Source organism: Dendronephthya gigantea, unplaced genomic scaffold (genome assembly GCF_004324835.1).
Source record: "Dendronephthya gigantea isolate DGI-Jeju-01 unplaced genomic scaffold, DenGig_1.0 000177F, whole genome shotgun sequence".
Classification (NCBI taxonomy): Eukaryota; Metazoa; Cnidaria; class Anthozoa; order Malacalcyonacea; family Nephtheidae; genus Dendronephthya; species Dendronephthya gigantea.
This window is the reverse complement of record NW_021163187.1, coordinates 246,773-263,237: the sequence shown is the minus strand read 5'-3', so window position 1 is coordinate 263,237 and position 16,465 is coordinate 246,773. Positions and strand designations below refer to the sequence as shown.

Below are 16,465 nucleotides of genomic sequence, written 5' to 3'. Positions count from 1 at the left end.
AAGTGATAACTGATAAGCGCTGACTTAAAAGTGTCTTAGAATGTTGGTGATGAATATGTCAGAAGACTGATCTGAATCAAAGGGTAACTTACTCCTTACACTCTCCATGATGCGCCAATCTTATTTTCCCATTACTTTTACATTGGGCATATTTAAAGGTGCACGGATTAGCGTATGTCTTCCCGTCTGTACCACATTGAGGATTATATTCCCTTGTACAAGCTGCAGAACACTTTGGTTCTACAATAAATTGAGAATATTTCAGGGGTTTAACAGTGAAGATATGGCTGGCTCAATACAATGTTTAAGGATAATTGTGAAAACCCGCTTCTATATAGAGTAAATCTCATTTCACTCACTGCAAGGTCCTTTGTGCATAATCGTGATGTTTTGTTTGAATTGACAAGCAGTCTCTTCCAAAATGCAGTAATTGGGATATGTATTGCCATCTGATCCACATACTGGAGGGAGTCTTATTCTGGGACAAGGAACGACACACGTTGGCTCTGGGTTTGGTCCTAAGATAGCAAATATTTGGATATCGTATATTACATCATAAATGGTAGAATGTGTTGCAATATACCTATTCTTGAACTGAATAACTAAATATATAGGAAAGTCTAAAATTGAGGTGTAATTTACATACCGCACTCTCCATGATGAGCCAGTCTCACTTTTCCATCACTTTCACACAATGCGCTTTTCAAAAAACATGGGTTACTATATGTTTTACCATCTGTACCACACTGAGGACTCCAAGGCAATGGGCAATATGGTCGGCACTTAGGTTCTAAAGTAAATAAATTTATAATTCAACACACTTTGACATAAGAACTCTACAAGTTATGAACTACAAGAGTACGGTTAGCTTGCTTGAATAGTTCAAGAATGAAGCCAGTACTCTTCAGTGAAGTAATTTTTTATTAAATTCTAATTAGGCCCATTCTTCCTATTGTTTAGGTGATTTTCCAACGTAAATATAATTACTCTTTGACAACAGTAAATTGGGGATCCTATAGGTATGTATATATACGAGCTAAACACGAGAAAAATAATATAGCCATGTTTCGCTAAATAGCTATATAGCCAAAGCATGCAAAAAATCAAAAACTATCAGTCCATTACAGAAATTGATTTATTGATAACTTTATTAAAGAGTTATGGCTTCTGGCAAAAAAGTAAATCCGTCACATAAAAGTGCGATGCTTGATAGAAAACCACAAATGAGCTCCGTGGAGGAGTAAAACATGTTTAACATTCAGCGGTCAAAATGACCACTTTTAACAACTTACTGCAAGGCCCTTTGTGAATAACTTTGATATTTTCTCCGAACTGACAAGCAGTCTCTTCCATTATGCAGTAATTGGGATATGTATTACCATCTGATCCACATACTCGAGGGAGCCGCCTTTTGGGACAAGCAACGGCACACGTCTTCGGTTTCTCCTCCGACGTAGGTTCTAAGATTGAAACATCATGCAATAATTCAAGCTATCGTGTAGGCACCAGTTCATTATTCTGAGATACATGCTAGGATATTGTGCGGGCAATTGCCCCAAATTCCGGCTTTCGGGGGATGCATGATGAAAGTGGATATACGATGCAACACACAAACATTTGGATTAAATTGGCGTCATGGGGAAAGCGACCCAAATGGACTTTGCATGCACCCATCCCCAATCTCTTGATTTAAATCATGTCTTCCCAAGACAAAAATAATTTAAATTTGAATTTTTTCAAATCTTCACCTAACGATTGGTAAATTTACCTATCAATATTCGAAATTTGACTATATATATATATATATATATATATATATATATATATATATATATATATATATATATATATATATATATATATATATATATATATATATATATATACAGTCGTTATCAAAAAGGTTGTCCCGATCAATATATATAGAAATATATAAATATCAATCACGTGACCATTAAACATGGCATATTTTGATCATTTATCACTTGTTTCTTTATTATTACAATATTGTTCACCTTACTATGACATTTAAGAAATTTTCACGACAGATTTCCAACGATTTCTCATAAAATTAACGTATGTAGTAAAATCACGTGACCGATATTTACGTATTTATATATATTTCCATATGACAACCTTTTTGATAACGACTGTATATATATATAATATATATATATATATATATATATATATATATATAATATATATATATATTATATATATATATAAATAACTGAAACGAACTGAAATTAGTCGCCTGATGATTGCCTCTGTCGCATGAAACTCAGAGTAGCGATGCCAATTTTTTAAGAATTATGTAAATGAATTAATATATATATATATATATATATATATATATATATATATATATATATATATATATATATATATATATATATATATATATATATATCACACGTGCAGTATCATAAAAACGTACATTAAAGCAACGTCTTAGAATAACAACTGACGATCATTTAAGTTAAACAAAACATGAAAGATATTTTTAAAATATGCATCATCTTGAGATGTCTTTCTAATTAATTCTGAATGCAAAATTCTGTTGTATCCAGTGACATTGTGGGGAATCATTCCATATTTCAGGACATATTTCAAGATATTTTGTTGTATCTTGGGTGTCATATTGTGCCGTTCAGAACGTCCTACGACATGTATACTTTGGTTCTACGTATATTGCCGTGAAAATCTGAGATTGCATGAAGAGTAACTTATACTTACTACATTCTCCATGATGCGCCAATCTAACCTTTCCGTTGCTTTGACATTGAGCATGTTTAAAGGTACACGGATTACTGTATGTTTTGCCGTCTGTACCACATTGAGGGTTGTATTCCTTTGTGCAAACTGCTGAACACTTTGGTTCTACAATGAATTGAGAGAATTTATAAATGTCTTAACCTCGTCCACACAATGTCCGGTAACGAAACTCTACGGACAAGAATCGCAGCATTTTGCAGCTACTTTCAAGATAGGCAGAAAATTCTCTTTCTCTCCGGAATCTGTCCCTCGTTTAGTTTCATTGCTGCGCACATTCTATATCATGCATGATATCAGTTTTTCAAATTAAAACTTTTATGAAGTCAAACTCTTTTTTTCATAATAACACTTTTTTTCTTCTCATTTGAAACTTTATCAATACATGAAATAAGATAACCAGTGAAGTTTCTAAGATATTAGCATTACAGCTTTATATTTTCTTTATGGTATCGTATGAACGCAAGAATTGGTTCAAGAATACAATGGTTTAAGAATGGTTGGGAAAAACCGTTAATTTATAGGGTAAACCTCATTTCACTTACCGCAAGGGCCTTCGTGTACAATCGTGATGTTCTGTTTGAATTGACAAGCAGTCTCTTCCAAAATGCAGTAATTGGGATATGTATTGCCATCGGATCCACATACTGGAGGGAGTCTTATTCTGGGACAAGCAACGGCACACGTTGGCTCCGGGTTTGGTCCTAAGATAGCAAATATTTGGATATCGTATATTTCATCATAAATGGCAGAATGTGTTGCAATATAACCATTCTGGAACAGAGTATATAACTTAATATATAAGAGAGTCCAAAATTGAAGAGTAATGTACATACCACACTCTCCATGATGAGCCAGTCTCACTTTTCCATCACTCTCACACAATGCAGCTTTCAAAAAACATGGGTTACTGTATGTTTTACCATCTGTACCACATTGAGGACTCCATGGCAATGGGCAATATGGTCGGCACTTAGGTTCTGAAGTAAATAAATTTATAATTCAGCGCACTTTGTTACAAAGAAACTCTACAAGTTTTTGACTATAGTTAAAGTACGGTTATATAGTTGACTTAAATGGTTTAATTAGAATGAAGTCACTACTCATCACTGAAGTAATTTGCTACTAAATGCTAATTATTTTTCTATTGTTTTTCAACGTAAATAATTATTCTTTGAAGACAGTAGATTGGGATCCTAGGGTTTGTATAATTTATACGAGATTCGGCACAAGAAATATAATACAACCATGAATTTTGCTTCCAAACAAACAAAATATCCGTCTATTACAGAAATTGATTTATTGATAACTTCATATTAAAGAATTAGGTCTTCTCGCAAAAAAGTAAATCTTGATAGAAACCACAAATAAGTTCCGTGGAGGAGTAAAACATGTTTAATATTGATTCAGCGGTCAAAATTACGACTTTTAACAACTTACTGCAAGGTCCTTCGTGAGCAAATTCGATAGTTTCTTCGAACTGACAAGCAGTCTCTTCCATTATGCAGTAATTGGGATATGTATTGCCATCTGATCCACATACTGGAGGAAGCAGTATTTTGGGACAAGCAACGGCACACGTCTTCGGTTTCTCCTCCGACTTTGGTTCTAGGATTGAAGCATCATGCAATAATTTAAGCCATCGTGTAGGCTCCAGTCCATTATTCTGAGATACATGCAGACTATCGATCCTAGGATATTATGACACATAATAACGAATGCCGATTTCAGCTTCAACGTGGCCCTTTAGACGTAGGCTTTTGCCCCAAATCCCGGGTTTAGGGGGATGCACGATGAAAGTAGATATACGATGCAACACAGAAACATTTGGATTAAATAGGCCTCATAGGGAAAGTGCCCCAAACAGACTTTGCATCCGCCCATCCCCAATCTCTAATATGGCTTTAAAACCTCGGAAATCGATTCTACACCTCCTAAGCGTCACTAAATCAAATACATGTAAAGCAAATCATTGTCACTAAATCAAATACATGTAAAGCAAATCATTGTTAAGATTTTGGCAAGGGGTAGAATTAAAAAAATTGAAAAAAATATTTTCTTTTTATCGATTACCTTGAAACGTGGCTTAAATATGTCAAATACCTAATGTTAAATTTTCATTGATAAAATAAAATGACGAAAACTCGCATTGTTTCCTCGTAACTAATCAACGATTGAAAATATTTTCAATGTTTCTCACTTCATTTATGCAAATGTTGCAATTTTTGGTCACACGTTACTTTTGAAGCGGAAGGAATCGTATAGCTACTCGGAAGACAACGTCTTTAACTTTCAGGAGATATAATTTGCGCTGCGAAAGAGCAAATGGTCGCGGAGAGAACCACGTTCACATTCGCCGCTTCATAAATATTGTAATTTGAGCCAGATAAGAAAGAGTTATTATTAGAGCAATGTCTTATTTCAGGTAAAAAAACGAAGGATATTTTTAAAATTTGCATCATTTTCAGATATCTTTCTGGGGCCAGTTGTTCAAAAGGTGTTTAGCTTAAACAGTGGATAAGTTCAAAATGGAAAACAAAACTGTATATTTATTGAACAACTGAGCTGAAATATTTTGATGTAAATAGCTTAATTGTCAATGAGAGTACATATTTAATGCATACGATGCAGATTTATAGTCATTCACAAGATGTATGAGAGTAATTTTAAACTTTGGCTTATGCACCGTTTAAGCTAAACGCCTTTCAAACAACCGGCCCATGATTTATTCTCAAAGCAGAATTTTGTGGTATCGTGGGGAATCGTGCAATATATTAGAGTACATGCGCTATCTAAGATAATCTGTTGTGTCTTGGGAGTCATATTAGGGAGGTTAAGATCTACTTCCACTACCAGTACCGATACGAAAATACATGACGTATTACAGTTTGGCAGCGCGGAAATTTTAAAGCGTTAAGATTGTGACTTCCGTAAGAAGTAAATAAACATGGCGGAGTATAGCGGCTATATTCACATCAAAAACTCTAATTACAATCTTTAAGTCTCGCCAAACAAAGCAGAAACATTATACAACTAAAAACTAAATAATATTATTAGAAAACTACTGCAGAAAATGACAATAATACAGTAAATATAATTCGGTACTTCGCCTACCTATCCACTTCCATTTTCAGCCCCAAAACCGTACTCGCGACTTCCAGTGTTGTCACATTTTGGACGATTGTTACGTCTGCGCATGCGCGTGACTGATTATTGGTATCGGTACTCGTAGCGGAAGTCGATCTTAACCTCCCTATTGTTGCGTCCAGAGCCTCCTACGACATATATACTTGGGTTCTGCGTATATATTGCAGTGAGAATCTGAGATTGAGGAGTATTTTACTTACCACACTCTCCATGATGGGCTAGTCTAATTTTCCCGTCGCTTTCACATTGAGCATATTTCAACATGCACGGGTTACCATATGTCTTGCCGTCTGTACCACATTGAGGATCGTAATTTTTTGGGCAACCTGCCTGACACTTCGGTTCTACATTAAGTTAAAAATTTATGGCTTGACACACATTTAAGATAATATCAAATTAGTTTAATATATAAAGTTAGTTGTTGTATTGGTGATTATTGTAGATTGTAGCCTTTCGTAATTCGTCGAGAGACCTCGGATCAACAATAATGGATCGCAAGTAGCTAACGCATTGCTAAAATGACATTATTGGGGAATCTGTTAAAGGTAAGACAAAATTACGAAAAAATTGTAATAACTATACTGAGTTTCTGTCCGTCTTAAATCGAACTCGGCAGCTGTAACATATAATTAGGTAAGATAGAAGTTTTAAATTCAAATTTTGTCTCATGCCTTATATAGGGTGTATAAAAAAAAAGGTAATCCAACTTTGGCGCGCTATTGTGCGTGAACTACTCACTCTATCACTTTTGGAAAGGTTAGGCTTTTATCTATCGAATGACATGTATTTAGTACCAAATAGTGAAAAAAGGAACAAATAGGAGGCTGAGAAAAAGTGTTAGTCAAAATCGCATATTTTTAACTCTGAGAGTTGGGACTAAAACCATTGAAAATTAGCCCCCTTTGGGACTTAATTGAAGAATTTTGTTTCCGCGAGTAAACTACCCGCATATGCATATATATTAAGTAGGAATAAACCACATCAGGAGAACATTCCAAGCAATGCGGCGGCGATGTCAATTTTATATCGATAGAGATGGTGATCAAGTTGAAGGCATCTCTTTTTAAATAGTGTAAATGTAAATAATTGCAATAAACATGTTGTAAAACCAGTGCAAGCTGTGACATGTTCGTGATTATTTTTTTTTTTTTCTTTTGTTATGCACTGCTTTAATTTGGCTCAAAGATAAAAATATGTTATTAACATTTTTTATCAGTCTCGTATGTGCTCATTTTTCCACCATTTTGTATTAAAAGCATGTCATTCGTTAGTGAAAGGACTGATCTTTCCGAATGTGAAAAAATTTCATTCATAGACAGAGTAGTTCACGTACAATAGCGCGTTGAAGTTGGATTACCTTTTTTTGATACACCCTGTATAATTCTATTACAACAAGGCAGTCATCTTTGATCCGAAATCCTGACGTTATTGTAATCAATGTCTTGAGTTTCTGGTGAGGATTTGCTGAGTTTCAGATCTTTTCACCCATAAGTGCGAAAGTCTGGCCTAAATTCCTAGTCCAGTACTCAGTAAAACTGATAAATACTACTTACTGCAAAGGCCTTCGTGCACAATCGTGATGTTCTGTTTGAATTGACAAGCAGTCTCTTCCAATATGCAGTAATTGGGATATGTATTGCCATCGGATCCACATACTGGAGGGAGTCTTATTCTGGGACAAGCAACGGCACACGTTGGCTCCGGCTTTGGTTCTAAAATAGAATATTAAGCGTTTAAAATTTAGTATAGGGCTATCATGTTATATGACATCATAATTTTTGTACCGATTGGAATAACAAAATATATATATAAAACCAACTAAAATTCTGTGTAATGTACATACTGCACTCTCCATGATGAGCCAGTCTCACTTTTCCATCACTCACACACAGGGCAGCTATCAAAAAACATGGGTTACCATATGTTTTTCCATCTGTACCACATTGAGGATTATATTCCAGTGTGCAGTAATTACGACACTTTGGTTCTGTAGAAAATAAAATTTACTTTAATTACTTTGGCACAGACAGTTGTTTAAGAATATTAAGCTATCTTTAAAGCAAAATTAATGTTGGCTGATTTCCTTAGTTTGAGACTGTGGTAAATAATGGTTCAAACAAGGGCCTTAGTTTGAAAACTTCGCCGAAGGAGCATGAACAAAATGGTCCGAACTAGAAGTTTATGTTTGTGATTTAACATGCCGGAAGTTGTGAAAGACCTTTCCCCAAGAATTCCTAATATTGGATTTTTAATTACTTAATTTTCTGAAAGGGAATTTATCCCAGCGGGCGAGGTTTTTTGACAGAATATTTGGCTGATTACTTCCTTCTGAACACGACAATTTTGCTGATATTCACACTTACTAAAGATTAATAATTAATTTCTAAACCCAAATTTGTGTTGCTTCCTTCGGGACTTCTCTAGTTGGGCAGAGTGAAGATTACTGATTTACTTACGGCAAGGTCCAAGACTAACAGCTTTGATATCTAGACCGAAATCACAAGCTGTCTCCTTCAACACACAGTAATTGGGATATGTAAAGCCATCTGAGCCACATACTTGAAACCGGAAAAATATCCACGGACAAACTTTGGAACAAACATCCCTCGCTTCTATATATGGTTGACGATTAAAAAAATGTACTGTGAGGGATGGCAACGGTTTCTACATCAACTATATTAGGTCGCATTTTGGTCGCATCGCATGCACTTCAAACAGATTCTAGTTATCATCGAGTTCAATGGTAATACGACAGGATGCCCAATCAGGTCCAATATAGGTAATGATATACTTCGTGTACATTTAGACGGTCTAATTCTTGGTTATTTACCTCTGCTTTTGGCGTGTACGGGACTTGATACCAAGTAAAAAGCCATTACGGCAACAAAGAAAAACAGATCTAGCAATAAAAAACACCATTGTTAATTTAAATCTCAAATCAGATTCAATTGGGCAGAGGAAAAGCGATGGTTGTATATTGTAGGTTCAGTAAGAGTAATTATCAGGTAAAGTACTCTTAAAAAAGTTAAAAAGACTACCAACCATCGCAATAAAAAAGTTTAAGAATTGTGGAAAAACTGACAAATTACGAAGGCTCCTATGGCCTTAATTATACATTCAGTTCACAGATTATCGCTATTAGTGGTTGAAAAATATAGCACATAATCATTTTATGTTACCTGCTTTCATATTGTTTTTTGATAGAATTCGTTCCAGCAGCAACAGCAGCTTATTTAATAACCTGAAAATGGGAAAAGAAAAGAAAGAGAAATTGTAGCGAGATGTCTTTACAAATTGTATGAAATTTCCCCATTGAAACAACCTAAAAGAATACAGGTAGACGCATACGATTAAATATGAAATGAGAATTTCATCTTACCTGGTTCAAAGTCTTCGTTACTCACTCCAACAACAAGATGAAGGTGTTATGGGCAAAGCTGATAAAATTAGCTTCCTTAAATAGTATCGTTTTCGTGCATAGCCCAAGTATCGATCTTCATGCATTTTGAGTGTGATACGATACGACGCAAAACACTATTGGCTGCAAGCACGCAGAATCCATGATGCATGTTCAAAGAATTTCCGCGGCTACAAATTAATTATGCCGAAAGGAAATATCAAGCTCTTATTTCATGGACGACTTCTCATGCAACCTTTTTGTAATGGCTGATTGGAAGCAGAATTTGATTGACGCTGACAACCCTATTCACAAGTTATTTCACAGTTCACAAGTCACACCGTGACCGTAAACGCGCAGCAAAAGTTTAGAAAAGCCTTCATAATACATAAAATGTTTGATTTTGTTATATTATAACTATTACAATTCTAATGCGTTTTACCGATTATTGGTTAAGGTTCACAAACTTCTGAGAGATGTAAATTTGGTAGCTATGAAACTTTTGTACATTCCACGGATCGATGCATTCCTATACAAACATTTGCAAGATCGACTAAGTTGGCTACATTTCTCGAAAATAGAATTTCATTGCAAGTTGCACGAAATTATTGCATCGTGTAATACGGAGATAGATCCATTCTCACAGCTATACAACAAAGACTGTTCAAGAAATGACATCATACGAATCCTTATAAGTTGGTTTTATGGTAAAACTGAGAAAAAAATTTGTATTGCTGCTCGATTTTGTGCTGTAAGTTCAGTGACCTAAGTGATATTTAAAATGAGAAGATTCATTTAGGCACTTATTCAAGCGAGGTCTTTCAATCTTACAATCCTATTATTGATGTTTTAATGACTATATTTATGGGGAGAAATTAAACTTAAGATGCTAATAATCTAAATTAAGCTGCAAAACATGTCCCAAATACTCCTTGAAAATACTCTCATACTGAAATGAGCCACTTGTATTGGGAGGAGCTTGCCACCCATGCATGCATGTGATGCATTTCAAACGTCAGTTCAAAAGAGTCAAACACTTCAAATTCGTTAGGCATTAGTAATTCGTGGAGGCAGCATAGCTATATGTTTACAGGCATTTCATATATACATATTTTCGTCACTATTTCATATTTGCGCATTTCTGCTTTGCTCCCAATTTAAATACTACTGAATAAGTAACAAGTTCAAATTCCTTCTGCATGATTAGGACGTACACTGCAAGGCTTAAGCATATATAAGAGGTTATTAATTTAGACGATTCGTTTATGCCTTGCGAAGGCTCTAATTAAGTCTTCTGTGGAGGACTGCATGCAAGACATATTCTGTTGCGGATTTACAAATATTTTTGCTCAACAAATATAAAGGCTATAACTTATGAAGAATTGCGGCTAAGTCTATATGAACGCAAACCAATTTACGCATTGGCGCTTTTAATATATATTTCTATTAAAAAGTTAAAAAGCGTCATATAAAGCTATATACGCAAGCTACACTTCAAGCTACACTGAAATCATATTTTAATGTGGCAGACGAGTTAAAAATATCTAAGTATACGCTAGATCGTTTATGTGCATAGAAGAAGTTATCAATCATGCTAACGCACACGGCACACCACCTAAAGGCTTAACTTCACAGAGTTCTTTTTCGTTATACTTGGGAGGCTTTCCTATTCCACATGCATGTATGCTACAATCTATTGCAACTCAGCGATTTGATGCTGCATGCTGAGTGTTCGCCTGTGATCATGACGTATATGAATTTCCGTGGTTTATATGTGTCCGGAATACATTGACCGATTACGTCTGTCTTTGTAATTTCTGCTCTACTTTCGTCACGAAACATAAGAAAGTTATCATTGCGCTTGGTGAGAAACAAGTGGCAAAGTTTAATTATGTGTTGTGGTCAGGTTTCAATTGGGACGCAAGCCATGTTCCTTTCTTCTGTCACACTTAAGTCCTCTGTTATTGTACATGTATATGCGTAATAATTGTATAATTGTGTAATTGTAATTGTGTTGTGATAAATGATTAAATGATTACAACGCTGATGATGAAGTGGATAAAATCTTCAAACTGCTAAATTTTCGACTGTATCTATTTAAACGTATTTGTTCATCCCTTCCAATGAAGTGTAGAATTTATGTTTTATTATGCCTTTACACACCTTCGTTTATTATATGACATCACTGTGTGGGGAAATGCACGTCGCGAGCATATTGATCCGCTGCTAAAGGGTACCTTTAGTCAAATCTGGGCTTGCTAAAACTAAACTCTTATACAGCGGAATTTCACTGTTTAACTCTCTGCCAAATGACCTAAAAATGGTCACTGACTATACTCCCCTTCTGCATACAATTTTAAACTAAAAAAGTTCTTTCGTGATTTAAATTATGAAGTTGATCATCTTGAACATTTTTCTTGTTCTTCATGCACGAACATTGTTAAATGTCTCTGTTATATCCACTGACTTTTCACTTGCTCTATTTTTCGTCCTCTCAATTTACTCAATATTCATAATATTTCTACTTCTTTCTTTTGTTCATATTGTCTCGTCCACTGTGTTGCACATATACATTGTGTTGTATATATTCATTGTGTTTTTTATACACGTATACATAATATTCAAACTTAATGATAAATAAGCAAACTTATTCAGTATGAATCCTCTCAAACGTATTTTAGAGTACACCGAACGAAGACCTTTTGATCTATGAAAAAGAGATAAGGAAACGGGGTTTTACTTCGTCGTTGACAATTAAAGTATTTGAGAGAAAACTGAATAGTTAGACCTTAGAAACGTTATAGTTTCCCCCTAGAAACGTGTACGTTTCAAGTGTGAAACAAACGCGTTCGAATCGAGCCTGTGCAAGGTCAATCGAGTTCCGTAGTAAATCCATGCGATGAAAAAGGAAAGTAAAGAGATAAAAGAGATGAGGAATCTCATCCGCAGACGCCGGAATAGAAAGGAAGTTCTGTGGCGAAGCGAAAGGCTTCTCATAAGCACAAAATTGAAGCCAGCACCAGCAAGGTACTTGAGAGACGAAGGGAAAAGCTTAGCACGACAACATTTGCAACTAGAAACCTCAGAAGAAAAGGAAAATCTCTTTGAAAAGGCGTAGGGCTGCTTATAAACGGAAAAAGGGAGTAATACACGTGAAGAAAGTGAGATGCGAAGGGAAGGGAATAGGGCTTATGCAAGAGAGAGAAGGCAGCAAGAAAGCGTCCAAAAACGACCAGAAAGGCTTGAGAATATGAGGAAACGAGCGAAAAGATCTTATGAGACAAGGTCAATACCTCAGTAGGTATAGTAAAAAAACGATCAGGTAGGACTGTGTGATGAGAATAGTACGAATGAGGATCTTATATAAGTAGTTCAGACCAATATTTGCATGAACGTGGCTCGCAAAATGTTGACAACCCTTTGTATGAGCAGGAATTCGTTCAGAATGAAATGCACAATTTTTATTTAGATCAAGAGCATTTAGATAATCGCCATTGTACAATTTGTGCAGAGGCTTGAACATGGAAAACTTGGCAGCATATCACTTTGTTTGTTACCGGTGTCAAAGAGACACAACAAGTCCCCAAAGAATTTCAGTGTTTGCAATGACATGGACCCGGGTACTGTTCCTGAGCAATTATTGAGAGGTTTGACACAGGTAAAGGAAATGCTGATTCCAAGGGTTTGCCCCATTATGCACCTCTACAGAAAACATGGCAAGGGGCAAAGAGGCTATAAAGGCCTTGCACTAAACTTACCACAGGACATTCAAATTGCCAATGGGCTTTGATCCAAGTTCATGTCAAATTCCGAATATTAATTTTCCAGTTCTTTGCCCCTTAAGTGCTTCCTAGTTTACAATGCTCTGAGGGCAATTGTGCGTCGTCTTCACAACGCATTCTTTCGATCAATCGACCACATTAACAACAAATCATAATGTATTCTTTGTAGCAAATTATGTAGCTAATTTCAATAAAGGTTGGATTCCAACGCAAAAATGATGATGGGTTGTAATATTGATTATCCTCGTTTATGTCAAAAGACTGACCCCATGCATAGCAAAAAGATTCCCTTTGTGGAGAATCGCAGGTTTCTTGTGTTTAAGGCATTCGTAAATGCAAGCTTACGGGATTCAGTTAATCTCAGTACTCTCAGTTAATATCTTGGAAAGACTGCCTTTCAACTGAAACGTTGCAACAACGATTGAACTTGTATTTATATACTCATCCAGTTATCTCCTTGAGTTCCTTATGTACTTAAACAGCGCCCCGATTATATATCATGTCATACATATTGTAGATTATAGCTACATATCATATCATACATATCTATACATCCTTAAATCTCTATTTCTATGTCTGAATAAACTTAAGATGCTAATATCTGAAGCTGCAAAGTCAAGATAATAGCGAACCTTAAAGAGCGGCATGCTACATATGTTAATAACCATTCTTAATCTCGACCAACAAACTGAATTAACATGTACTTTTCACACCGACATTCTTTTGAAATTCTCAAAACGCTATAGCCTACAATTTATGTGTATTTCACACATAATGCATGTTATACACAGGCTGTTTTAGATACCACATTAATCTTTGGAGACTGAAGTCATTGTTTGTGTTAAGCAGAGCGTGTATGTGCATAGAAGAAGTTACCGATCGTGCATACGCACACCTCTTAAAGGCTTAACGTCACAGAGTTATGCATGTATGCTACAATCTATTGCAACTCAGCGATTTGATGCTGGCGTGTTCGCCTGTGATCATGACGTATGAATTTCCGTGGTTTATATTTGTGCCGGGAATATATTGACACTGATATATTATTACAACACTGCATGATGATGTTTATTAAAAGGTCTGATGCCAAATTCAGTTTGTCCACAATTTTAATGTGAAAATATCGTTTGTTAATGCTAGCGAAGCCTTTTTATGCAGTGTCTGAAAACTTGGCATCATAAAAGCTAGGATAAAAAGTGGTAGGCTGGTATCATTTGAAGGTCGCGAACTTTATTTTAAGAAATCGTTGAAACTTAGAAACATATTCTGGTATTTATAAAACAATATATATGCTTGAAACTTAGATTGTGGGGTATATTTGTGAAAATCTGAGTGCAAATTAACGGAATCTCTGTCCTGAAGTTACATTATTATAAGACTATCTATTTACTAAACACCATGGCTTCCTATATATCAACGGTTTTGGGCCAAGAATGTAGGATAAAAATCCACTGTTGTCAAATGAAACCGTTACTGTCAGTTTCAAACATTTTACTTATGATGATGATTTCTTGCTGACTGACATAAGGAAAGGTACAGACAAGACCATGCAGATACTTGCGGTCATTCAAGACCTTAAGAGAAAATAGCTTAAGATGCTGATAACCTGAATTAATAAGCTGCAAAGTCAAGATTATAGCAACTTTGCAGAGCTTAATGTTATATTTTTACTTACACTTTTTACATACATTTTTCAGTTTAATCTTGATCAACACACTGACCCTAATTCTAAACATATCCCAACACTCCTTGAAAATACTCTCATACTGAAATGAGCCAAGTGGCCAAGTGTATTGGGAGGAGCTTGCCACCCATTGATGCTTTTCAAACGTCAGTCAAAACACTAAAACACTTCACAAAAGAGTCAAACACTTCAAATTCATCAGGCATCAGTAATTCATTGACGCAGCATACTTATTTATAGTATAACATTTATAGTACGCGCGTGCTGATTGGTCGAGAAGCGTGTTTCTATAACTGTATAGAAACACGGGAGACATGGGAAGCGATGTAATGAGAATTTGTAATTGAATCGAATTTTAATATTTGTACAAAATCTTTTTATTGAGTTATATTATAAAAGAAATAGAAAACATGTTTTCCTGTGTTTCTATACAGTTATAGAAACACTTGTGGGAGTTTGGGAGAACTCGAAATAACCTGGAAAAACACGCTCTACGGGCTCGTTATCCCACTGATTATTTCTCGTTCTTCCAAACTTCCACGCATGTTTCTATAATTGTATAGAAACACGGAAAATGTTTTCTATTTCTTAAATGTTTGGCATTTCATATTTCATGCATGCACATTTCGTCACTATTTCATATTTGCGCATTTCAGCTTTGCTCCCAATTCAAATACTACTGAATAAAGGTCAAATTTTACTTCTGATTCGGACGTACTCTGCAAGGCTTAAGTATATACAAGAGGTTATTAATTTAGACGGTTCGTTTATGCCTTAATTGTGCAAGGTTTAATTGCAAGTCTTCTGTGTAAGACCGCAAGACATTTTTGTTGCAGATTTACAAATATTTTTGCTCAACAAATATAAAGTCTATAAGTTATGAAGAATTACGACTAGGTCTTTGCTAAGTCTATATATGAACGCAAATCAATTTACGCAGTGGCGCTTATGATATATAATCTATGTAAATCTATTGAAAAGTTAAAAAGCGTCATATAAAGCTATACACGCAAGCTACACTTTAAGCTACACTGAAATCATATTTTGTGGCAGACGAGTTGATCGTGTATGAGTGCATAGAAGAAGTTACCGATCATGATGACGCACACCTCTTAAAGCCTTAATGTCACAGAGTTATTGCTCATTGTACATGCATGGAAGGTTCTCTTATTCCGGCCAATTGCATATATGCTACATGCATCTATTGCAACTCAGCGATTTGATGCTGCGTGCTGCATGACGCCTGTGATCATGACGTATGAATTTCCGTGGTTTATATTTATGTCCGGAATACATTGATCGATTACAACACTAATGACCTTTATTAAAAGGTCTGCGTGATGCCAAATTTTCTTCCAGAGATTTCAGGTGAAAATATGGTTTGTTAATGTAAGCCTCATACCCTACAGCAAAGCTTTGGTATGCAGTGTCTGCAAAAGTTGGCATCATTCAAGCCACGATCAGCAGTGGTATGCTCGTGTTATTTGAAGCCGTACTTTATTTAGGATATGTATCGCCATCTGATGATTCACAAAATCATGAAATCCAAATTTTTACGCGAGAAACCACGTATTTGTAAAACCACATATATATAGGCTGCAAATTTTAAATGTGGGGCATATTTATGAATTGTGAGCAAACATGCACTAACGGTATCTCCGTTCTGAAGTTACATTATTG

At 35.4% G+C, this 16,465-nt stretch overlaps 1 protein-coding gene across 1 annotated transcript; it reads right to left on the bottom strand.

Moving 5' to 3' along the window:
- Nucleotides 1-351: 351 nt before the first annotated feature.
- Nucleotides 352-8,798, bottom strand: LOC114538213 (serine protease inhibitor dipetalogastin-like). The gene is made up of 8 exons (XM_028559362.1): nucleotides 8,753-8,798; nucleotides 7,766-7,909; nucleotides 7,476-7,634; nucleotides 6,123-6,266; nucleotides 3,612-3,755; nucleotides 3,321-3,479; nucleotides 647-790; nucleotides 352-518 (listed from the first exon to the last, which is right to left on the bottom strand). Exons 1-8 carry the CDS (start codon nucleotides 8,796-8,798, stop codon nucleotides 352-354), a joined length of 1,107 nt encoding a protein of 368 aa, XP_028415163.1.
- Nucleotides 8,799-16,465: the final 7,667 nt, after the last annotated feature.